General features: G+C 45.7%; 1 protein-coding gene across 1 annotated transcript in view; it reads right to left on the reverse strand.

The window, feature by feature from the left end:
- The window catches only part of ACER3 (alkaline ceramidase 3), a 77,449-nt gene extending 61,525 nt beyond the window's left edge, over positions 1 to 15,924 (reverse strand). Inside the window, exon 1 of the mRNA XM_075919527.2 lies at positions 15,638 to 15,924. Coding sequence (XP_075775642.2) covers positions 15,638 to 15,740 — 103 coding nt within the window. The 5' untranslated portion in view covers positions 15,741 to 15,924. The remainder of the gene's footprint in view (positions 1 to 15,637) is intronic.
- Positions 15,925 to 26,585: the final 10,661 nt, after the last annotated feature.

The following is a 26,585-nucleotide window of genomic DNA, read 5'->3' on the forward strand; positions in this document are numbered from 1 at the left end:
ACAAGAGACAAATATAAAAATACTCAGTTAAAGGAATACAGGTTGAACGTCTTTAGTCCTGAACTCTCTCAACCGGAAACATCCATCATCCAGAATGATTTTAGTTAGCCAAATGTCCATTTTTCATGGATGTGACCAACTTTCCCGCAGTCCCATAAAGTTTGTTTACAGCCACCAGTTTTAGCTCCTAGTGTTCTGTGCTGTTATTTAGCTCTAATTTACCCCAAAATGTTCTCTAACAGACCAGTAATCAGTGGACATGTTGGAGATGCTGCTAGATAATACTGACTTCCCACATTCTGGAAAATTCTCTGGTTTGGAACTGGTCAGGTCCTAAGGGTGCTGGACTAAAGAGGTTCAACCTGTATTTAAAGACCTGTCTGTATCTGACAAAGTAAATACATTTCAAAATTGAGCCAGTTAAGACTGGAAACTTCAGACTGATATGAGAACACAAAAAAGAGAACAATGTACATTAAGGCAACAATTTCAGCTTTATTTCTCTAAATATTTATAAGATGGAAGCTGATATAAACAATTTGCTATAGATCTCATCAGTGAGTACACAACTTAACTCTCAGGCTCTCTTACAATGAAAAGAACAAATTTTAGATACTACTTCTCACATTGTTTTAGCACACAGTATTGACTAAATGCCCTAAGCAAGTTTTAGGTGTTCCCATTTAAAAAAAAGAGTTTAAGCTTTACACTTTTATGCTTCCCCTACCTACTGCCTCACATTAGATTCAGGAGACCCCCCCTCCCACCATCATCTTCCCTCTTACCTAGTATGCACTCTCACTGTGCCCAGCTTTATGCATCTGAACAGCAGGAGTTCCAAGAAGACCTTCCCTGAACACAGGTTCCCCATTAATAAGTCAACTAGATTTTTATAATTGTTAAACAGCTTTTCCAAGATTATACTCATCCAGCTGAAAGTAATTTTTTTTTAATCTAAGAATTAGTTTAATTGGTCATCATGGTAAAGGGAAGGTAAGTAGATTTCATGCCTTGCTTTGCAAATTTTCATTACAATTTTGCAAGACTATTTTAATACATAGCTCTGTTCCACAAAGCCATTTGCCAAGACAGCCCAAATACAGTACTGTATCCATATGAAAACAAATTTATGCAAATATCAATTCCACAGTACTCTATTAATTATACTTCCCATGAGCAGAGTTTCACCATATTTGCAAACTATCCAAACAAATATAATAGGTAATTCAAATTTATATGGAAAGTTTGAGCATTCTATTACTTTTCATGTATATTCAGAGAACAATTTTACAGATCTTAACATTATATATAAACTATCATCCAATGTACATGCCTCTGGTCGTTTCAGTTATGTCAAACAAAAATATTACAGTCTAAAGATGAAAACTTCATGTGCACATAAAAGGAAGCTGAAATACACAAATCAGGTACATGGAATGGAGACTGTTAGCTGGAATATTTCATAGAGTAAATGGGCTCCCATAAATTTGCAGAACCTAGATTTTGTAAATCTTTAATTCATACAGAATTAGCTAGCTTTTTAAACGAAAAGTTAGTTCTACAAAACATGTGAAGAAGAAAGTGATCGAGAAAATGAAGCTAGACAAGCAAGTCTATTTTCAAGAAAATATGGCCATTAAAAAAATCTAAGCATGGAATAAAAACATCCCAAATGTGTTACAGTAAATTGCAACACATGCTTGGTTTCCAGTGAGGAAAAGGTAGAAATTCTTAAAAGCCATCAATTTTGACTTTGCTGTAGTGAAAATAGTAAGTTAAAGTAGGATGTACATGACAGCATAAAAAGGGCACTTTTGCAGTTATTTTTTAGTTTTTGATTTGTATTGATGAACATCAATTTTTCCATTAAAAATCAATACCATATCATAGCACCACTTTCAACAAGAAAAACAAAGAAGGCAGTAGTATTTTAAAACAGATCTTTAAAAGAGGGCACCAACAACTATTTTGCAAGTAACTTCTAAGTAGAGGTGCAAAGGTTTAACCAGTTACCTGGTAAACATGTGCCTTACTGGCATGCTGACCAGGGTAACTGGTTAACTGGCGGGAGGCTGCTCCAACCAGGCTGATCATTCTACACTGTGAGTTAGGGGGCTGGACCAGCCTGGCTAACTGTGCCGTGCTGCAGAATCATGGTTAACCAGTTAAACATTCAATTTAAATTGTTAATTTTTAACTGGAATTATACACCCCTACTCCTAAGTTTACTTTAACTAAATGATTCAAGAAAAAATAAAAATGAGATTTACTTTGGAAATCTGACAGTATGTTGCACAATCACTGTCACTGTATGACAGTATCATTTGTGTGCAAGAGGGCACACCTGCTTGAGCCTAAAAGCTGTATTAAGTTAGCTGTATTGTGTGGGTAGGGATCAGGCAGGGTTTTCTTTCCATATACAGGGAGCCAGATGGATAAAATAATGGAAAGGAGAAGGAGAGACGGTAAAGGAAGCAAAAAGAGTGGGAGGGTTAATTATGCATCATGGGAAATAGAAGGGCATGGAAAAAAAACCCAGTAAAAACGTGGGTGGGAACTAACTTACAAGATAAGAAACCTGAAGAGGGTTTGATGATTTTTTTAAGAGAATTAGAAAGTCAGTAGCAATTTACTTGTAATACAGGCATAATTTCTAGGGTACCCGTCACCTTATCAAAGTGCAAATAGGTAAATTAAAATGTGATTAAACAAATGTTTCTGTACTACAATATCTTACAATTAGACAACACTGAGTAGTAATCAGCTCAGATTTCTTGAAAAGCCAAGATTATTACTAGATTACCACAATGCAGGCATCATGTCATACATGCTTCAGAAAAAGAATCTGCATTTCTTCAGTTCACTAATTTGTATCTTTTGCAGTTCTTATTTCCATCATATCACCAGGAAAACAGCCCGCAGTTAGCTTTTCATATCCACAAGCCATTTTTAAATATAGAGTATCTTATATTTAACAGTCCACAGTGACACATACAAAATGCATAAGGAAATCCTGTATCCAACCAACCTTTCAGAAGGACCTCAAGTAGTCAGAACAGAGTAACTCAGTGGTTCCCAACCTGTGGTCCGTATTGTAGGGGGACTGCAGAAAGTTTAAAAGTATCAGTCTCACCGTGGAACTGGGACTTTCCGCCAGGCGATTCTCGCCTGGGGCTCGCTGTTTTTGACCAGTCATCCACCAGCTGCGCTGCCCTTTACGCTCCAGCCCTCTCCCCAGTCCCAGTCTTTTCCTTTTTTTTTTCTCCACCAGGGCTCCGTGTCCGGCCAAGAGCAGAGTGCTAAGGCAGGAGCTTCCTTCGGCCACGAGAGCCCCCCTCATGGTATCTTCCACGGATAGGCAGGGGACGGAGAGGGCAGGAGCGGAGGATGCAGCTCAGGCCAAAGAACATGCTGGCTGCCACTTCCTGCCACTCCCTTTGACCCAGAACAGCAACAGGCCGGGACTAGGAGCTGATAGGCTCCACCTCTGCAGACGCTTCGTGTGGATAAAGAGTCTCAGCATGACAACAGTTTGCCGTGCTGGGCTCGGAAGTGACCCTAGGAAGTGCCGCAGACTCTGCTGGGATATTTGTTTACTTGCAGAGTATGCGTTAGTTTGTTTGCAGTCACAGAGCCTCTCAGCTCCCATTGGCTGTGAACAATGAACAACAGCCAATGGGAGCTAAGAATCTTCTTGCCCCGCAGCCTGCACATCCCTCAGCCCGTGCTGAAGCTGACAAGCTGTGACTGTACTCTGGAGTCAGCTTATAAACAAGTTAGTTACTTTTTCCCTTTTTTTAAATAATCATATAATGTGAATACATCACCATGCTCTACCTATTCAAAAGCTATTATAGTAGTGCAGTGGTCCCCAACCTTTGAGGTTGTCGGGCGCCACGGGGCGTGGCCGTTTGCCCGCCGGGCGCCAGGGGGCGGGGACACTAGCCCGCCCGGGGGCGGCCCCCCCCTTGCCACATGCCCGGGGGCGGGGCCCCCCCATAGCCGTGCGCCCGGGGCCCCCTCCACGCGCCCGGGGCCGGCACTCCCCCCGCCGCGCGCCCGGCGCTCCCCCCCGCCAAGCGCGCTCCCCCCGCAAGCGCCCGTGCGCCATGTGCCCGGGGCCAGGCCAGCCCCGAGCACCTGGCGGGCGCATTGAAATGCCCCCGCAGGCGCATTGAAATGCCCCCGCAGGCGCCATGGCGCTCGCGGGCACCGTGTTGGGGACCACGGTAGTAGTGGGATGGGTTTAGTTGGGCGTCTAGCAAAAATGGATCAGTGGATCTAATAAAATGTTATTCAATTAACATATATGACATCTCAATGTTATTACATTTCAATGTGGACACCTTGTACTATCTCTCAATACTACTATATTTGTTTAGATAAACTATTATACATTTCAAATGATTGTCAAGTAATAGAATGTTTGAAAACAGCTATATTGTTTGGGAAGTCCATAAAATTTTAATAGATTGAAAAGGGGTCTATATGCTCAAAAAGGTTGGGAACCACTGGAGTAACTCAAAATGGCCTGGAATGCGGCCAGCGTACCATCACTAACCTCTCTACTTTTGCAAAACATTCCACAGGAACTTCAGTGACCATGAATACGCAGGCCCTTTCTTTTATTGTCACCCAGACATACAATGCAGTGTTACATCAGGCGGGAGAATTGGATGCATACTGATGGAGGCCAATTCTACACTTCAGGAGAAGGACAGCTTAAGGCAGTGGTCCCCAACGCAGTACCCGCAAGCACCATGGCGCCTGCCGGGCCATTTCTGTGCGCCCGCCGAGTGATCGGGGCCAGCCCCGCTCCTGGGCACGTGGTGCATGATCGGTGCCAGCCCCTAGGCGCGCAGCATATGGGCAGCCCCACCTCTGGGTGGGCAGCATATGGGCTGTGTCAGCCCCGGACACATGGTGTATGGGCGACCCCGCCCCAGGGCACATGGCACAGGAGCGGCGCCGGCCCCAGAGTGTGAGGCATGGGTGGCGCCGGCACTGGGCACGCGGCCTATGGGCATGCAGCGTATGGGCGGTCCTGCCCCCGGGTGCACAGTGCAAGGGCTGTACCGGCACTGGGAACGCGGCGTATGGGCTGTGCCGGCCCCGGGTGCGCGGCACATGGGCGGCTCCGCCCCTGGGCGCGCAGCACAGAAGCAGCACTGGCCTCAGGTGTGCAGCGCGTGGGTGATGCCGGCTCCTGGGTGTGCGGCACAGGAGCGGTGCCGACCCGGGAGTGCAGCGCATGGGTGGCACCGGCACTGGGCACGCAGCCTATGGGTGGCCCCGCCACCGGGCACGTGTGCGGCCCCGCCCCCTGGCACCCAGCACATGAGTGGCCCTGCCCCCGGGCGCCCGGCATCCCCAAAAGGTTGGAGACCACTGGCTTAAGGTATACAATTTCAGCTATGTAAAAACTATAGCTGGAGTCAACGCTGTGGGAGGTCAATGGGAGAAATGCTCCCATAGACTTTATTTACTCCCTGCAAGGGGTAGGAGTACCAGTGCCAATGGAAGCACCCTCAGCATTCAATTTAGCAGATCTTTACTAGAACATCTACCCCTGCAGCATCGATCTTCCTGTAAGTAGAGACATAGCCTGAGGAAATGGTATTAACTGCTGAGTAAAACTAACTAATTTATTCAACCCTCTCTCATATATAGAGGGCCTCCATCCTATATTAACTAGGCCTGTTCCTGCTTAGCTTTGGTAATTTACTATGATTACAATCCTCAACTACACCTTTTAGTCAAAACAACCTAGATAACATTCAAATAGATCATACAAATTCTTCAAATAGTAGTCCAATAACTCTGGGATATACAAAAATAGAGAAAATATTGAAGGAAAGAAATCATCAAGCACATGTTAACTGAGCCATATAAGCAATAATTGGAAATTTACCAAAGTACCAACAAATGGGTAATGATAAAAAAAATAATGGTAGGAACTAAAGGGTTCCAATAAGGAGTGGTGTTAGATGTGACTTTATTAAAGAGGAAGAAGTTTAAACAGCTAATTAAATGACTACATAAATGGAGCTGAATTAGGAAGGAAAACACTGCCAAGCTACAGCACAAAAGATCATGTGAAGATCCAAGATACAACATTGATATATATTCTATTCCTATACAATATTAGGTACGTACAGTATTCGCATCTCAGCACTATAGTACAAGGAAAGAGAACTGGACAGAGATCAGAGAACAGCAATGGAAAGTAAGCACCAGGAGTTAAAGGGGATGTTCTTCAAAAAATTAAAATTAAGTATCCATACCTTAGATAAACAACGATTAAAAGGAAACTAGGAGGCTGGTGCTCCTTGCTCACTATGCTTGCCAACCCTCCTCCTGCCCCCCAGAGCACCAGGGAGGGAGACAGGAGAGGCCGCACAGCTCCCCGCTCCGAGCACCAGGGAGGGGAGGCCATGACGCTCTGCCTTCCTCCCCCACCTTCTTCCCTGAGCACCAGGGAAGGCCATGCAGCTCTGACACCCCCCCACAGAACACTGGAGAGGGGTTGGCCATGCAGCTCTGCCCCCCAGGAGCACCGGAAAGGTGGGAGGCTGCGTGGCTACCACCCCCACCCAGAGCACCAGGGAGGGGAGAAGGGGGGAGGCTGCGAGAACACTGGGGTGGGGAGTGGGGGGAGGCTGCGGGCTCTCTCCCCCACCAAGCACCTGGGAAGGGAGAGGCCACGCTGCCCCTGCTGTCCCCAGCACCGGGGAAGGGGGAACTGCGCACCTCCCACCTTTCCTCCCAGAGCACAAGGGAGGGGGAGGCTGCAGGGCTCTTATCCTCCCCTCCGAGTACCAGGGAGACGGAAAGAGGAAGGCCGCGTAGCTCTACCCCCCTACTCCTGGAACACCAGGGAGGCTGAATGGCTGCCATCCCACCCCTCCGGAACACTGGGGAGGTCACATGACTTTCACCCTCTTCCCCCCAGAGAGCACCAATGAGGGAGGAAGGACATTGGGTGGTTGAGCGGGAAGGGGCTGCAGGATGCAGAGTAACGTGCTAACGTCACACTGTCATCCCACAGGAGAAGTTTTTTTTATATATAGAGAGAGATGATATTCTAGTCCACAGATATTTGGAAAATGACCCAAGGAGCGAGAGGATTTCTTTTGTTTGTTACATTGAAGCATTTTAACTAGCAGCATCTGAACAAAATTAAGAAAAGGTAAATGTGGACAAAGTTCCCAGAAAGTGAGCTCTCTTACACAATGGAAGAGTCTCTTAGTGGAGGCCCCATAACTTGGAACAGTTAAAACGAGTCTAAACAAGAAACTAGAAAATGAACTCCAGAAAACAATATAGCACTGGCACGGAGATAAAATGGATGAGGCTTGAACACAGCACCAACTCCCCAACCAGTGGTGAGACATGCCAGTACTACGAGCACACTAGCATTTAGGCATGCTGTGCTGTAGACAAGACAGGACTAGCTGGCTGTTTCAAAGATGCCAAAGTACAGGTATAGTACTGGATCAGCAATGACAGAAGAAGCTGTGCTTCAGAAACTTCTGGCCTTCTCCCCCTCCCCCTTTTATTGCTTTAGTGTGCAATGATTTATGCTGGCTTCCCTATAAACAAAAATATTTAATAAGTGCCGTAAAAGGTGAAAAAAGGGACAGGTTTTTTTCAGAGTAAGAGATTAACTGTAACTTGATTTTGGCCTTTATTCCCAAAGACTGAAAATATGCCATTGCTATTTTATGAGTTGTTCTGATCTGCTGTCTCAAGAGGTATACTATGATTTACAGGCTTTTACATACTTTACTCCAATTGCAAATTACTCTCAGCTTGAGGTTTCTAACAGCAATTCAGCTCATGTTTTTATATCAAAGCAAAAAATGCTACCTACAATATCTGACTTTACATTTGTCTTTGCCAAACAGAATGAAAAGTCTGGAATGCAGTTAGTAGAAAAAGCCTTCCACACTCCTGACTAAAATGAATTCAGAAGAGAGCTCAGTTAAAATGTATAGGGATGTGGGTGTATTTCTCAGTGCAGTGAGCGCTTTTTGGTATGTATGTCTTATAAAAGCACTTGTAATTCAACAGCTCATAAAGTGCCTCAGGATACCATTAAATGATCCCCTACTTTACTCTAGCCACCTAACTCTCCATAAAACATTCTTGGCACTATATATTAAAGACACTAGTTATTCCACTGTTTAAGCTTTTGACATTGTGACTTTCATCCAAAGTGGATAAGAACAGATCTTTTAAAGTTTAAAAGATTTTCTTATTTTAAAATCTGACATTTTTTATTGAACTTCCAATATTTAAAAAAAATGTTTAAAATTAAATCTAAATTTAATACAAAACATGTTAAGCCCTAAACTTATTACAATTTTTAAAACATGTAAATACTCTATATCCATGGACTTCTATCAAAAACTGAGTTACAAGCTACTTTCCTATATATAGAGAATCAGCAGGAAGACATCTAACTTTTGAGGTCAAGCTTTCTAAATAAGATACAAATACTGTATCAGAGGCAGCAAGCGGGGGGGGGGGAGCAGGGGGGGGGGGGGGAGAGAGCAGGAACCAGTCCGCGGGGGGGGGGGGGGGGGGGGGGAAGGGGTCGTCTGAAAGCCAGTTCCCTCCAGCACTGTCTCTAAGGTGTAGGAGGAGGGCAGGGAAGGCAGAGCCGCAGTGGTCCCCAAGCTGCAGCGAGCTAGGACTGTCCAGCTCACGTCAACTCCAGGAGCTACCCATGCTGTGGCTCTGCCTTTTAAATTAGAGCCAAGCAGTTCTTGCTACATTTAAAAGGCAGAGGCGCAGGGTTTGGTATCCACCGCAAACCAGGACTGTTCAGTCCTGGCTTGTGCCGGGTCCGGACCTATTCCCACTGCGGCTCTGCAGTTTAAATGTAGTAGGAGCTGGGATGGCTGTGCACCTGGCTCCTACTATATTTAAACTACATAGCTGTAGCGGGCCTCTTATCGACTAATTGCGTACTCGATACAAATTGTAGTCAATTACCCGCATCCTTCATCATTACTTGGTACACTAATAGCAAAATAAATTCTGGACCTCAGATTTGTTTCAAATGCTGTTAGTGAAGAAATAGGCTGAGCTAACACAAAAGCTTTTTTCTATATAGAAAAAAAATTACATCTGAATGGACCCATGATTCCAGCAGGATGCAGCATAATGAATCTGTCTGCACATAGGCCATCAAAACTAGTCACACGCCATTCAGATGAAACGGAGCTCAAAGATACTTTGGCAGAACTGGTTTACATCTAAAACATTGGTCTGCCTAGCTATGTAGCTCAGTACTGTGGAAATTTCTGCACCCTGTACACTGTAATTAAGTCAACCTAACCCTCACTGGAGACAAAGGTAGGTAGACAGAAGAATTATTCCATCAGCCTCACTAGACAAGGTGGTAGATGTACCACAGCAATGGAAAACCCCTTTTGTCACTACACAAAGCCTCTACCTTACAGAGGCATATCTGCAGTGCTACAGCTGTGCTGTTGTAATGTACACATACAGCATATACATACCCTGAGGCATCAAGTTTGACTATGTAGGTTTACACGTAAGAGGTGTGTCTTGTACGGAATTATAACTAGAATTGCCTAATAAGAAATGGAGACATGATGTTTGCCCACAGGCAGCATGCCACCATTAAGAGACACCATCAATTAGAAATCAAAAAGGAGAGGGAGAGGGAGAGGGAAAAAGTTAGAAGTAGTTTCAGATAGGGATGTTAAGGACTAGTCGACTATCTGATTATCCAATAGAGATTGGCTTGTCGACTGGTCGCTTTCCTCCACCTTGCTGCCTCTATCAAATAGAGGCAGCAGGGGGAGGAGGAAGGAGGGCTACTTTAAAGCAGCAGCACCGCACAGAGCCCGGGGTGAGCTGCTCCATGCAGCGCTACCACTTTAAATGCCACGGGTGGAGTTTCAAAGCAGCAGCACCGCTTGGAGCCCACAAGGAGTCTCCCCACCTGACACTGGGCTCCATGCGGTACTGCTGCTTTGAAACACCATGGAGGCGTTTCAAAGGGGCAGCGCCGCCCTATCGACTAATCAAATAGTTGATGCAAAAATGCATTGAAAATTCGATTAGTCAATTACACAATATTTAATATCCTTTGTTTCTGGCATTGCACCTCCCACAGTTCTATCAATATGTTGGACGTGATTACATTTCCTCTTTTGCTGTGTGAAAGACTCAAACGAACAGGGAAAACAGACAGCACAGACAACACTGTCAAAGGCACTCAAAACAAACTGAAGATATATTTGTACCTTTCAGCAACAGTAATTATAGGTATTACCTGGAACTACAGAAGACAAAGACTTATACAGGCATATTATTAAATCAGCAATGCTTCTTTAACTTCACTCATTTTGCGTAAGTGTAAAAGTCTTAACTTTTTCTGCAGGTACAAATTCCTAGAATTCCTTTCATAAGTCTGTGGGTGCTGAAAGTTTTCAGACAATACAGTTAGAACAGTGGTATTTGTATGGCCTAACATTTGAAGTGGCAGCTGCCAGATGCCAGCCCCATGAATGTTGAATCTGAAGTACTGCGCATGATGCAATTCAGTACTTTAAGTAGCATTTAAGTATTTTATTGCCACTGAAAAACTACACAAATATTAATAAGTAAACACAAATGGCTTATGCTCACATCATTTGTGAAATCCCTTTCAGCATATCAAAACAGTTAACTTGTTAACTCAGGGCCTGCCGCCTTGCCCACAACCCAACCCTGCCATGGACATGGCCAATTGGTCCCTCCATGTCCACGGCTACCCTAGCCTGACCCGGCTGGTTGCCACCAGAGTTCACTGGCAAGGGCCAGTTAACCCGTAAGCATACCGGTAAACCTCATGCTTACTAGCATGTTTATTGGTTAACCATTTAACATCCCTAATTGAAAACATATTGTTTGGTATATCTGGACTTCAAAAAGCCTTTAATGCAATCTTTCAAAAGAAGTTAAAAAACTAAGGACTCATCTACGCTGGCAAGTTACTGAGCAAAAACTTTCTTGCCCAAGTGTGAAAAATCAATTTCCCTTCCCCCTTGAGCACAGCAAGTTTCAGTGTTGTAAAGCACCAGTGTAGACAGGCTCCCAACTCTGGGAGCTATGCTCCTTGATGAAATGTTTTTAAAAAAGCATCGGGAGAGTTCTCTCTCAGCACTGGCACATGACTACACTGTCACATTAAAGTTCTGCTGTGGCAACACTTTAATCTGGTAAGTGTAGACAAAGTCTGAGTACTCATGGGGTGAAAAGTTAAGTTGTGTCATGAATTAGAATGAGATGAAAGACCAAAAGGAGAGGACTAAATGGTAAACAGTTAAAGCCTTGTGCCAATACAAATGTCTACTCATGGATGTGGATTTCCATGGATAGACATTGGTATCCGCTGATCTGCAGGGCTCTTCTCCCAAGAAACACTGCAGTCAATGGAGAGGAGCATGGTCCTGCCGCTCCTAGGAACCATCACCCCACATCGGCAGCTTCTCTTGGCTGTGTGGTTATACAGGAGGTCCCGCTTTACGACGGTCTGATTTATGACTCCCCACACTTACGACCTTTTCCATAAGTGCGGAAGGGGCCGAAATCCCCCGACTTATGTCCTTGGCCCCGCATTTACAACAGCATACGACGCCTGTCGTAAATGCGGGCTTGAGTTATGACACCCCCAACTTGCAATGCTATCCTTGGAGCTGATCATATCGCAAGTCTGGGGCATGCTATACGGCCTCCAGCGGGACTGTACAACCTTAGACAGGAAACACCAGGGTTGGGGGCTAAAATGCAGTGAGAAGCTGAGAATAGGAAAAGAGTTAAGTAAACTCAGTTTTCAGAGGGTTTTTTTTTTTTTTTTTTGGCTTAAAGGACATGTACTATCACCAGAAAACCTTAATTAACCAGGAAACAGAATACAGTTTTTTGTCATGTAATAAAGAGAGATGAAAAAAAGTACTGAAAACATGGTAATGCATGAATGGAAGGGACACCCTCACCTTGTGCTATATGCACAGCTCTGGTCACCTCAACTCAAAAGAACAGAAATAGAAGGTAGCTTAAACAGGCAACAGAAGTTATTAGAGATAGGGAGAGAGACTGAAAAGACAAGGAGAGTTTAATTTATAAAGGCAACAAATAGAAGAGAAGATAATAGAAATATGTGCAAACAGATGCCACAGTGAAAATAAATTGAGTGTTACAATTTACCACTCATAATACAAAGGGGCATTCAACAAAACGGAAAGGAAACTAATAACGGATTTTTTTTTAAATAAGATGTAGAACTTATAAATAAGTGATATGGAGAAAGTGAGGTGGCAAAATTTGCTGATGATACCAAACTGCTCAAGATAGTTAAGACCAAAGCAGACTGTGAAGAGCTTCAAAAAGATCTCATCAAACTAAGTGATTGAGCAACAAAATGGCAAATGAAATTTAATGTTGATAAATGTAAATTAATGCACATTGGAAACAAATAATCCCAACCATACATACAATATGATGGGGACTAACTTAGCTACAACTACTCAAGAGAGAGCTCTTGGAGTCATTGCGTATAGTTCTCTGAAAACATCCACTCAGTGTGCAGCGGCTGTCAAAAAAAGGATAGAATGTTAGGAATCATTAAAAAAGGGATAGAGAATATCTTATTGATTCTATAGAAAGCCATGGTATGCCTACATTTTGAATACTGCATATAGATGTGGTTTCCTCATCTGCAAAAAGATATCTTGGCATTGGAAAAGGTTCAGAGAAGGACAACAAAAATGATTAGGGGTTTGGAATGGGTCCCATATGAAGAGAGATTAAAAAGACTGGGACTTTTTAGCTTTGAAAATAGGAGACTAAGGCGGGATATGATAGAGGTGTATAAAATAATGACTGGTGCGGAAAAAGTGCATAAGGAAACGTTATTTACTTGTTCCCGTAATATAAGGACTAGGGGGTCACCAAATGAAATTAATAGGAAGCAGGTTTAAAACAAACAAAAGGAAGTTTTTCTTTACACAGTGCAGTCAACCTGTGGAACTCCCTGCCAGAAGATGCTGTGAAGACTAGGACTTTAACAGGGTTCAACAAAGAGCTAGATAAATGAATGGAGGTTATGTCCATCACTGGCTATTGGCCAGCATGGGTAGGAATGGTGTCCTTAGTCTCTGTTTGTCTGGAAATGGATGACAGGAGAGGGATCACATAATGATTACCTGTTGTGCTCACTCCCTCTGGGGCATCTGGCATTAGCCACTGTCGCAGACAGGATACTGGACTAGATGGACCTTTGGTCTGACCCAGTATGGCCATTCTTACATTCTTATGACAATTTAAATATCCAAAATAATTAAATGCAAATAAGGGACTTTAGAAGAGCTTTAACATAAAGGCCATGAAAGATCCCATGGTTTTTTATGGTTCTTATGAAGACCAGGTTGCTAAACCATTTGCACTGACTAAATTATAACTCTAGCTTGAACTTCTAGATCTAAAACTGAGCTTCATCTTTCCTCTGACCTTCACACTCAGAATAACCATGCCATTTTTGTCTTCTTTTTCTTTCTCCTGTTACTTATAGGGTGTAGAGAAGGAAAGCTATTGTTTCACCCTGGTCTGTCTTACTAATGTAAGATTATTCCATAACATACAAGAATTAGGGACTAGTAAAATCTAGTTTTACATTTGTAAAGTAATGGGATACTTCCCTGGGGAGATTATTCAATAAACTACACCATGTTATCAAGGAGTATGCATGCAGATGTTCAGTCAACATTTTTCCTTTTTAAATCTCATCCTAGTGCTCACTCCTAGTTATAGCTCCTTTTATTATGCTAAGTCTTCTTCTCAGTGTTTATAATCCTTCAGATATGTATATATATTTAAGTCTCCATCAAAACCTGCTACTTCTTTACATCTCTGAAATTATTTTATTCCTTTCTATACCTTCTTGCACTAACATGTTAGCCTACACTAGTGATTTCCCAACTTTACTCCTGCCTTCCCATGGCCACTCTCTACAAAAGCTTCTCCCCATGACCATTCCCATTTATCCACTCCAATGTTTGTTACAAAAGAAAAATCAACTTTTGTCTACATCACCATCCCTAAAACCTTCCAAATATTGATGCCAAGCTTTCTCCCACTCATTCAAAACACTTCGGAAATCATACCTAATCTGAGAATCATCCAAACTATACTTAGCTTTTTAATTTTTTCCCCCTGATGCAAGATTCCAAACGCCACGGAGAAGTATCTGTTTTATTTCATCCTGGTATAGTAGGCTCTAATTCTGCAAATAAGACCACTTCACTTTAAGCCCGCACATAAGACTTTGCAGCATATGGACCCTGCCATACAGCATAATGTATACACTATGACCACTATCACCATTAAATATGACACAAAAAATATGCAATTATGGGGAGGGGAATAAAAAAGGTCAACAATTGGAGAAGAAAGTTAGATCTGCACAAAAAGTACTTTTCATAGCACAATCAACAGTGCCACGAATATAATGCGAGTATCTCATCTGCTCTGATCCAAAGCCATCCCTATGCAAAAGTCTGACAGCTTGCTTTCCCACCTTCAGCCCCTAAAAAAATAAGCCCATCTTGAGTAATAAGTCATGCCTCTATTAATGTTCCAAAAAGACTCTGCGAGGAAGGATACAACTGCACTTTGCCTTCTGTATTTTAGACTTTCACTTCTCCCTATTTCCCCCACAACGGGCAGGGAACGTGCCTCACTTTGTTTAACTATGCAAATTCATAGCTAGGCTTAGAGAAATTTCATTTTATATATAATTTCAACAGTATCAATTACTAGCATTTTCAATTTTTTAGCCATTTAAATGTTTGCAGTTGCAAAAAATTATGGAAGGCTCAGAGAGTGGGAAGAGGTCAGACAATAATTATTAAATGACAACAGATATTGACTTTTAAAAACTGTTATAACCATTACAACACAAGCTGTCAACATCCCATGTCAACACAAATCCTACTTTGCCTGTTTATATCGTTTCTGATTATCATTGATGGAGTTTTTTTTTTAAATCAGTTTTGCTTGTGTACAGTGAAACAGACACACACCAATATTTACGGATACACCACCAATCTTTCCAAGCCTCCGTATGGTTCAACGTGTTTAATTTTTGACTACATCTCCCATTTTGTACCCGTCAGGTCCCACAGCCATCCCAATGTCCATAGCCAATAGTTTATGGCCATCACCCTCTCCAGCAGGAACACATCCCCAGGATACCCCCAGTCACCGACCAGCATGCCAGCAGAACGGAGCCTTGTGCCCATCTACTCTGAGGGCCTGTGTAATACGGACCAGAGGGCTCCACTGAATTAGGGCCTGTTTAGCGAGCCCCTAGCTCCTGCCTGGAGCGGGGCTGGGGTCAGCCCCCCCTGGGATAACCGGTTATCAGCTTACACCGCCCCCAACGCCGCGTTTGGGGGCAGGGGCCGTTAGTTTCTCCCCCTCACAGCTGGGAAACAAGGGGAGGAGCTGCGGGGCCTTCTTTCCCGTCCCACTAGGGCTGGGGGGCGGGAGAAGCGCCCCCGGGCCGGCGGGGGGAGGGTCAGCCCGGCGGCGGGGGGAGCCCTGCCCCGGCACTCACAGAACTCGGCGATGTAGTAGGACACGACGTAGTTCTCCTCGCACCACTCCAGGGTGGAGGTGGGCGCGCCCCAGTAGCCGGTCCGGTCGGCGGCGGGAGCCATAGCGCTGCGTGCCAGCCAGGCCGGGCCCGGACGCTGTCACTGCGCGGCGGGGGGAGCTGGCGCCGCCCACGCGCCGGCCTAGGGAGGGGCAGCCGGGCCGGCGCCTGTCCCGCTCGTTGCCGAGGCAACCTGATGCGGCCTACTGGGCGTCGGCGTCTGCTGCTAGGCCCATTCTGGGCGGGAGCCTGGGGGGCAAGGTACAGAGACGGTTTCTACATCCGGGGAACAGCCGGTGGTTTCTGATTGGTAGGGTCGCCAGGATCAGCTGTTCTCAGACATTGCTGCCCAGCGTAGCCCTGTGCTGCGGGGAGCGGTTCCGCAAAGCCTGAGGCGCTGCTAGTCAGTGATCCCAGTTCTAGCGCCCCCCCTATAGCCCCAGTGGTGCCACGGTTCAGGCCTCTCTCCCAGTGCTCCAGCTGAGGCTTAATCAGCATGGAGCACAGCGCACGCCGTGCTGCTTGTGTCTTGCTTACCACACAGAGAGGTTTTTTTTTTTTTTGGGAGGGGGGGGTGTTTGTTGTTGTTTTTTGCAGGAGTTTTACACTGTTGACTCATAGTTAGCTCTCGTGGTCCAAAGCACTTGCAGACCCCTCCCAATGTGTTATCACTCAGCCTGCGTACGTGCAGGGTGTCCCCCTAAGTCGCATGGTTATACATTGGTTCCGCACTGTGGTTGATGCCTGGTCCTCCCATTGCCCGCTCCGTGCCCTCTCCCCAATTTACACAAATGGAAGTCAGCCGCAGGGGAAAAAAAATCCCTGCTTTATGTTATTTCGCTATATAGCCACGTTTTTTGAAATTTATTTTGGATGCCTAGTGAGGATGCTCTCTAAGCAGAGGTGACTGGTGAGGGGGAACCCAGAGGACTGGGCAGAGGGCAGGACAATGCCCCCCCCCCCATAGTTGTTGTACCTCATCCCCACACATAGCAGCAGCAGCAGGGAAAGCGCAGCAAGGCGGCCCCAACTCTTTTTGCTCCCCTAGCTGCATCGCTCCACTCCCGCCCATGCATGACTCTCTGTTTGAGGGTCAATCTTCCTATAGTAACTGAGCAAACTTTATGATGTGGATAATTTCAGGGCTCTCAAACTTATTTTTCCTGTGGTTCAGTAGAGTACAACTATGTTAACTTTCTAAACAGCCTCTGTTTTAGGGTACCTGGTGAGTAGGATATACTTAGAAATATAAGGCAAAATTCTCCCCTCCTTTAAGGCCACTTGGTACAGCTGGCAGGCAAGGAACCCTCTTCTTCAGATGAATGTAGTTAAGGGGTCCAGAATACAAATAAATAGCAGAGAAAGAGAGGGGATGACGAAGGAAAGGGAAGGGAAAAATATTGTCAATTATTGTGTCCATACTAAATGAGGCTAGTAAAGTGGATTCTAAGTACTAGGTGCTTAGCTTTTTATGTCATTAGGATGTGGAATGTAGCAGCCCATCCAGTTCAGGTCTTTGTTCAGACCTCATTTTCAGGTGTCAAACTTTTAAATGAAACCAAGTTCTGCAGCCTCTCTCAGGTTGGTTTTTGAAATTGCTTTGTAATAATATAGGCACTTTTAAATCCAGTAGAGAGTGCCCAGGCAACTTAAAATGTTCCCCAAGAGGTTTCTGTATGTTATCATTTCAAATATCTGATTTGGGTCTATTAATGCTTTGTCATAGAGGCTGTCCAGTTTGACCAATACACATGGCAGAGGGGCATTGTTGGCACTTAATGACATAGATCACATTGATTGATGTGCAGTTATATGAACTTCTGATGCGGTGTGTTATGTGGTTAGATCCTTTGATGAGGTTGCTTGTACAGATGTGTGAACAGAGTTGGCACTGGAGTTGATTGCAAGAGTGGGTTCCTGGATGAGTATGATGGAGGTCTGCTCCATGGTTGCAGGAAAGAATTTATTTGAGGTTAGAGGGTTGTCTGTAGGCAAGGATTGGCCTGTCCCTCAAGGCCTGTGAGAGTGAGGGGTCATTTTCCAGAATAGGTTGTAGATCGTTAATAATATGCTAAAGGGGTTTAAAAATTGGTGGCTATAGGTGATGACCAGTGGTGTTCCGTTGTTTTCTTTGTTTGGTCTATTTTGAAGAAGCCGATACCTGGGTACTTGTCTGGCTCGTTTTTTCACTTCCCTGAGTAGGTATTTAAGTTTTAAGAATGCTTGATATAGATCCTGTAGGTGTTTGTCTCTGGCTGTGGGACTGGAGCAAATCTTAGGGCCTGGCTGTAAACAATTGATTAGGACCGTGGTCCCCAACACGGTGCCCGCAGGCGCCATGGCGCCCACGGGGGCATTTGCATGCACCCGCCAGGTGCTCGGGGCTGGCCTGGCCCCAGGCACATGGTGCGGCGCTTGCGAGGAGTGTCGGCCCCGGGCGCATGGCGCTTGCGGGGGGAAGTGGGGGAAGCACCGGCCCTGGGCGCGCGGCGCTTGCGGGGGGGAGGAAGCGCCGGCCCCAGCCCCGGGCGCGTGGCTATGGGGGGGCCCCGGCCCCGGGCGCGTGGCTATGGGGGGGCCCCGGCCCCGGGCGCGTGGCTATGGGGGGGGGCCGCCCCTGGGCATGCGGCTATGGGGGGGCGCACCCCTGGGCGCGCGGCTATGGGGGGCGCACCCCTGGGCGCGCAAGTGTCCCCACTCCCTGGTGCCCGGCGGGCGAATGGCCACGCCCCCTGGCGCCCGACAACCTCAAAAGGTTGGGGACCACTGGATTAGGAAATGTGTCTTGGATGGAAGCTAGAGGCATGTAGGTAAGTGTAACGGTTGGTAGGTTTCTGGTATAAGGTGGTGGAAATGTGTCCGTCCTGTAATTGTACTGTAGTGTCAAGGAAGTAGATCTCTTGTGTGGACTGGTCCAGGCTAAGGTTGGTGTTTGGGTGGAAGTTGTTGAAATCCCTGTGGATTTCTCCAAGGGTCTCTTCCCGTGGGTCCATATGATGAAAATGTTACCAATATAGCATATGTAGAGTAAGAATACTCGGGAGCGAGAGCTAAGGAAACATTGTTCAAGGTCAGCCATAAAGATGTGGGTATATTGGGGGGCCATGAAGGTGCCCATGGCTGTGACTTGAAGATATAAATTGTCCCCAAATTGGAAATAGTTGTGGATGAGGACAAAGTCACAGAGTTCTGTAACTAAGTGAGCAGTGAGATGACATCAGGGATAGTGTTCCTGATGGCCAGTAATCCATCATTGTTTGGAATGTTGATGTAATGAGCTTCTATGGGTGTTTTCAGGAAGATTACTGACGTTCTGTAGTTTCCTCAGGAAGTTGGTGGTGTCCTGAAGATAGCTAGGAGTGCTGGTAGCGTAGGGTCTGAGGAGAGAGTCAATATAACCAGATAATCTTGCTGTAAGTATGCCAATGCCTGAGATGATGGGTCATCTGGGATTTCCAGGTTTGTGGATCTTGGAAAGCAGATAGAAGACTCCTGGCTGGGGAATTGAGGGTGTGTTTGTGTAATTTTGGTCCTGAGTTGTAGCAGGAAGTTTCATGAGCAGGTGGTTTAGGGTTTGGTTTTTTTAAAATACATTTAGTGGGATCAAAGGAGAGAAGTGAGTGAAGGGGATGCAGGCTCATGAAGCGCAACAAAAGGCCAAGCCTGGGTTTTTTGTTGAGCTTGATGAGCCTTACCCAGCTCATGCAAACTGCTGCTTGCTCCTGGCTGAAATCAGGAGCAGTTGGGTTAGAATCACAGCTCTTGGGGATGCCACTATTGGCAAGAACAGAACTGCAGCAACAAATGCAAAACACAAAGATGAGCAGTCAGCATACTGCTTGCTTGCATCCCTTGGTTTACTCTTCTCTCCTCGCCGACCATAGGTAGCTTGTTCTCTGCAGGCTCTCACCCGACCTCCCAGGCTCAGGCACACCGAAAAGCCATTTCACTCTTCTTCCCCTTCCCTCCCCCCCAGCTGGCTCTTCTTTGCTCTTCCAACAGGAATCCAGAAATGTATCTGATGGATCCAATAGCAGGGCTGGGAGCTTCTGCAGCACTTTTTTCAAATTCATTGAAACAAGCAAGCTGAAGGAGCGGTGGGGTGGGGAAGGAAGCTCAGAAGATGATTGCTACAGATTTCATCATGATTTGCCCTTATCCTCACAGGTTGCTATGTTACATAGGCTGGGCAGAATATGCCCTTTGTGACACTAGTAGACACAAAGTTGCTCAGGCGGGGGAAGGGGCTGCTGCTCTAGGCACACTCAAATTAGCCCAGCTTTGGACATTTCAGTGCTACACTGTAAGAGCGGAAGAGCTACAGAATGTGCAGCTCAGAGGGAACACTGAAGCTGCCCCTACCACCAAAATCTGAAATTGTGCCCCTGCTGGCAAGGAGATGATTTTCCCAGTGGAGGGGGATCCTCTGGTGTAGAGCTTCTATGCCAGCTCACTCCCTGAGGCTGGCTTTAGGGACATAGGGGAAAGAAGGCATAGCAAGGGCTCATATATCCAGCTGACCCACGACTGATGCAATAGCCTGGGGGAGCCAGTTCTACAGCATACACAACGACAAGTCCTGTGGCACCTATAGACTGACAGATTTATTGGCGCATAAGCTTTCGTGGGCAAAGACTCACTTTGTCAGATGCAGTCCTAGAGCAGTAAGACTTAAATAATATTATGGAATCACTGTGAAAGCATCTAGAACAGGGGTACCCAAAATGGGGGGCGTATCCCCTGGGGGGCATGAAAAAAGTACAGAGGGGGATGCAAGGCAATCCAGCCCCCCACCATCAAGTTTTGCTGCCCCAGTCAGTTCTTTTTTTTTCCCTCAACAAGTTTTGCTGCTATTTTTTGGGAAGGTGGGGGGGCATGAGGGTTTTTCAAAAATCAAAAAGGGGGCGTGATGCCGAAAAGTTTGGGAACCACTGATCTAGAACAATGGATAGGCACAGGTTACCAATCAAAATAAATAAATAAGATTCACCCTGTTGTTCTATCCTTTCTGAAATTGAATCACTCCAGATACATGAGAATGTTGGCAATTCTCACCAATTATTCAAGGCAGCAAAAATATTTTCAGCATTGTAACACACTTTTCAAAGGCACTGTATGAACTGATCTTCTGCTAAGGCTCCTCTTAAGTAGTCATAATTTCTCTTAATTCCATTAATAATGCTGGTGATACAAATTGTCTCAAGCAATGAAATTATGAACAACACTATTGGCATAAACTGATCTTCCCTGATCAGTCTTCAACCCCCCTCATTTGTCTTTTCTATGCATGTGTGCAAATTTTCCATGTGAGATCAATACTACAGTCATCAAACTGCTTTCAGCAATTCTTTTGGTATATATCCTACCCCTGGTGCTTTCCCAGGCTTCACTTTCATAACAGCACATACCATTTCCTCTTGCAGAATTGATGGATTTGCCTCTGTACCCTCTTTTCTATCATACTATGCTGTAAGTGGCTGAGTCATTCAGACCTGCATTGTAATCTCTCCATCTGTGTTCAACATTATCACTTTCAGTGAGAACTCTGCCATCATAATATTTCATTATATTTGATTGCAGAGAAAACTTTTCAGTAAGAAATCTAACTGCTGTAACCATAACTTGTGTTATTGCTCTCTTTATAATTCTCAAATGTCATACATTTTTTGCCTTCGTATAGTCACTTTTTTTATCTTGTCTGCCTTTGAAAGTCTGCTCGGTTCCTTAGATTCTCTCTTACATTCTTAAGTCTCCAAGCCACTCTCTTCCCATCTGCATCATTTTTTCACCAGCTCAAACACCTTCTCAATTAATACTGCATGGTCCAACACTGCCTTTTTGGAACACGTGCTTTGATGGCTTCAAGTATGATAGTTTTCATTTTATTCAAAAGTTTATGTGGATTGTTCTCTTTCACCTATGCCAATACCTTAAATTTTGCACAGAAGTCATGTAGGCTTTGTTGATTTTGGACAAATCCAGGTATGGTGGACCTGCCGAACATCTTTTTAAGTTTTAATTTTATGGTTGAGGCTAAAAATATATGATCTGAATTGCAGCCTGCACTTGGGAAAGTCTATGTCCATTAAATGCTTGATCTCCAGTGCTGCTTATCATTTTATGGTCATTTTGGTTCTTTGTCATAACGTCAGGCGATCCCTCATGTTGCCAGCACACAGTGCCAGAGGGGGGCAACAACTGGGTTCGTTGCCCGGTGTGCGCGCTCCAATAAACACACCGGTGTGGAGAAGCAAAAAAAAGTTTATTTGAACACTCAAATAGGTGCCAGGAGACTAGACCTCAGATCAAGCACACCAACGTAAGCAGTTTTCCTTCTTTATATACCCAGGTTGTTTACTTGCAGGAGAATAGTGAACTGTAGCAAGTTTCCCACGCTGGGACATGCTGCCAGTCCCCCTCCTCCTCCTCCTCCCCTCTACAGAAACACATCTGAATTCTTCTTCTATACCACTGATAGTAACTAGGCAACTTCAAGGTCTTGCTGTTCCCAGCTGTTAGCGAGCTAGAGAAAAGTTGTGTCTGGGGGGGAAAAGGGGCAGAAGGGGGCTTTTAGGGTGCTTGGGCCTAGAGCAGGGGCGCTTCATCGATCCTTGTGATCTTCCACTCCCCCGAGTTACCTAGGATCATGCCCAGTGACACCAACACTCACATGTAGAAACAGCTAGGATGTTGAGTAAAAGTGATATTTGTAATGACCAAGTAATTAGAGCAGCAGCATTCAACTCCACGCCTTCCTCTTTGTTTTGTAAACTGCAAATAAATGCATTTTAAAAACAAAAATAATAGGAAAAAAGCAGTCTGTTAGTCAGTCAATCACCATGCCTGCTGTGCTGCAGCAGTTAGTTACAATGATTTTGCTGTCATGTAAGACCATTGTACCATCACATCTGGCATACTGCCTCAACCAGTCTAAAACACTTGATGACTCAGTGGAAGTGAAAACCCCTCCATATAATTCAACTGGGGCCAATTATGCAATCCTGGGAATTTGAACTTGGGGGTGAGTAAGGCTATTTCCTCTTTCCTGCAAGTTAGAAGCACTTCAGATGACTTAGTCCTAAACTGTGCATAGAATCTGGTCCAAGAGGTGAATATAGCTGGACTGTGTCAGGGAAGACACCACAGCAGTCCAACACACTAGCATTTAATTTCAGAAAGGGGAATGAGAGGGTTAATTAAACAGAAATTAAAAGGTACAGGTGCCAAAAGTGAAACCCCTTCCAGCTTCAAAATACCATCTTAAATGTATACCACAAATTAATACACTTTTTATTAGGGTATGGCTACACTACAGAGTTTTGTCGGAAAAATAGTCGTTTTTCTGACAAAACCTGAGTTACACAATCGCATTCTTCCAAAAGTAAATCAAAAGAACGGAGGGGTTTTTCTGGCATTGGTAATCCTCTTTCTATGAGGAACAAGCCTTTTTCTGAAAGAGCTCTTTCGGAAAAAGGTGTGTATGGACGGGGAAGAGGGAATTCTTTTGAAAGAATAGAAAAAAGCACAGGTGCCCTAGTGGCCACTCCGTCCATAGTAATCACAGCTTAAATGTGAGACAGCGTTCATTCAGTGTGGACGCTCTCTTTTGAAAAAGCAGATCGCTTTTTCTATGTGCTTTTGTGTGTGTACGCTCTTTCAGAAGAATTTTTCAGAAGATCTCTTCCGAAAAAAGGTTCTTCCGAAAGAAGCCTGCAGTCTAGACATAGCCATAATAAGAGGACCCAAAAACTGCCACTAATGCTAAACAACGAAGTAAAAGAAGCAGTTAGAGGCAAAAAGGTATCCTTTAAAAAGTAGAAGTTAAATCCTAGTGAGGAAAATAAAAAGGAGCTTAAACTCTGGCAAATGAAGTGTAAAAATATAATTGAGGGCCAAAAAAGAATTTGAAAACAGCTAGCCAAAGATTTTAAAAGTAATACACAAATATTTTAAGCACATCAGAAGCAGGAAGGCTCCTATAAACAACCAGTGGGGCTGCTGGCCTATCAAAATGGTAAAGGAGCACTCAAGGAGCCATTGCAGAGAAACTAAATAAATTCTTTACACCCGTCTTCACAGCTGAGGATGTGAGGAAGATTCCCAAACCTGAGCCATTCCTTTTAGGTGACAAATCTGAGGAACTGTCACAGATTGAAGAGTCATTAGAGAATATTTTGAACAAATTGATAAACTAAACAGTAATACGTCACCAGGACCAGATGTCATTCACCCTAGAGTTCTGAGGGAACTCAGATGAAGTTGCAAAACTACTAACTATAGCCATAACCTGTCCTTTAAATCAGCTTCTGTACCAAGTGACTGGAGCAGTGGTAGCCAACCCATAGCTCGCAAGCCTCATGCAACTCCTGAAGAAAAAAATTGCAGCTCCTGATGGAACTGGGTCGGAACCTGGAACTGCTCAGGTCAGCTGCTCTCACGGCCGGGCCACTCTGAGCCGCATGCGTACTCAAGGCCCATGTTGTTCCGCTCACAGCCCCCAGCGTACTACGTCATATCCTGCACGTGCAGGCCGGGTTGCCCTCAGCATCCCAGCCTGCATGTGCTAGCAGCTGGCTGCTGAGTGCAGGCAGCAGTGGCAGCTTCAACTCCAGGTGTGGTGGCGGCTCCAGCTCCAGGACCTGGGCAGAAGGTTAGAGGGGGGAGGGGAATTGGGTTAGAGCGGGGGGGGGGGTGAGATGCCTGGCTCTGGAGAAGGGGAGGGGGATCAGGTTGGGGGGCGCGCATGGCGTCCCAGCATCCCGGCCAGCACATGCTTAAAGACGACTGTTCAGCGCACGCGCCTAGCGCCTGTAGAAGGATCTGTGTGGCAGTAGTAGCGGCTTTGGCTCTGGGACACAGGCATAAAGTTGCGGGGGAGGGGGACTGGGTTACAGCGGGGAGGCGAGCATCTGGCTCTGGGGAAGGGGAGGGGGATTGAGTTGGAGGGGGGCACATGGCGTCCCGGCATCTCGGCCAGCACATACTCAAAGCCGGCCATTCAGCTCACATGCCTGGCATCTGTAGGGAGATGCACGTGGCGTAGCAGTGGCTCTGGATCCGGGACCTGGGCATAATGTTGGGGGGAAGAGGGATTGGGTTAGAGCTGGGGGGGGTGCCTGGTTCTGCTGGAGAGAAGGGGAGAGGGTTTGGGTTAGAGCCGGGGGGGGAGGGGGAGTAGGAATCCCAGTATTGCATGCCAGCTCCAACTTCTCAGGAAGCACGCGGCTGTTGTGGGGAGCAGAGGAAGAGCATGCACTTCCTGAGAAGCTGGCCCTGTCCTCTCATCCTGGCCAGACCCCCTCCCCCCGACCAGCACCATGTCACCTGCCCCCACTAGCACCAACCAGCACCCTGCACCAGCACCTTGCCCTAGCACTCTGTCTCCTGCCCCCACCAGCACAGTTGGGGCCACATTAGTGAGGCTTGGGGTTTTTTGGAGGGTTTTTTTCCATCTCACTTGTGTGGCCCCGACTGACTTTTCTGTGGGTCAATGACCCCTGACTCAAATCAGGTTCCCTGCCCATCTCAAATAAAGACAATAAAGAAAGACAATGCTGAAATGTTGTGTTTGACAAGCCCCCCATCTGGCTGCAGCATCATAACACTCCTGCATCCCCCCCAGATCCCAAACCTGAGCCTATCATACACTGGAACCCCCTGTCCTGAGCCTCTCACATCCCCAAACTCCTGCACCCACACATCCCCAGTCTTCTGCCACAACACTCCTGCACCACCCACACAAGGCAAATCTGTTCTGAGCCCATAATACTCCCAGCCTCCCTGCCCTGAACCCCTCATGTACCCCAGCCCAAACTCCTGCACCTTCACAGCCACAAGCCTGCAGCTTGCTCAGTACCCAAATCTTCCACCTGACTCGAACACTGTCTCCCTGGGACTGTGTACCAGCACCTATTATCCCCCGGCATGGCTGCTTTTTTTCTTTTTTTTTTTTTTTTTTGCCTCAACTTCCTCCGGCCCCCTGTATGTGGCCCTTCATACCCTGTCCATTACTATTTTGGCTCTTTGTCTCTAATGGGTTGGCCACCCCAGTACAAAATCAAAAAAACGTGTCAGGGCCTCCCCTTTTCCCCCGCTTCCTCCCCTCAAACTGCCGATGTGTCATGCTTTGTGTGTTTTCTACATTTGTTGTTTTTAATAAATGAAATTCTTGGGCTCGAGAGCAATCTTTATTCCATTACATGAAAGCAAGCAAGCACACCCCAGCAAAGCAACAGGTACTTCTGCAGCAAGTGCACCCTACAGACCAATCACAGATACCTACTAGCATCATCACCATTGCATTCCCATGCATTGCAACAAATATCACCAACTGTCTGCATCAAATCGCTGCCTCAAGGCATCCCTGATCCTTATGGCCCTGCACCATGCCGTGCTCCTCTAATAGCTCTGGTCTCAAGCTGTTCAAACTCAGCCTCCAGGTACTGAGCCTCAGCAGTCCTGCCCTGAGTGAAGCTTTCACTCTTTCCTTCACAAATATTATGGAGGGTACAGCACGTGGCTATAAGCTCAGAGATATTTTCATCAGCCAGGTCCAGCTCCCCCTACAAACATTGTCAGTGGGCTTTTAAATGGCCAAAAGCACACTCCACAGTCATTTTATATCTGCTCAGCCTGTTTTTGAACCACTTCTTGCTGCAACCAAAGCTCCCAATGTATAGCTTCATGAGCTACAGCATTAAGGGCTAGGTGGGGGCCTCCCAAGGTCACAGTGGGCATTTCAGCTTCCCCTATAGTGATCTTCTGGTCCAGGAAGAAAGTCCCCACTTGCAGCTTCCTGAACAGGCCAGGGTTCTGAAAGACCAGCCTGCATTAATGTCCATGAAATGCCCATGGTGATCCACAAGTGCCAGGAGAATTATGGAGAAATACCCCTTCCAATTAATGTACT

The sequence above is a fragment of the Pelodiscus sinensis genome, chromosome 1, assembly GCF_052426305.1.
Source record: "Pelodiscus sinensis isolate ZL-2025 chromosome 1, ASM5242630v1, whole genome shotgun sequence".
NCBI lineage: Eukaryota > Metazoa > Chordata > Testudines > Trionychidae > Pelodiscus > Pelodiscus sinensis.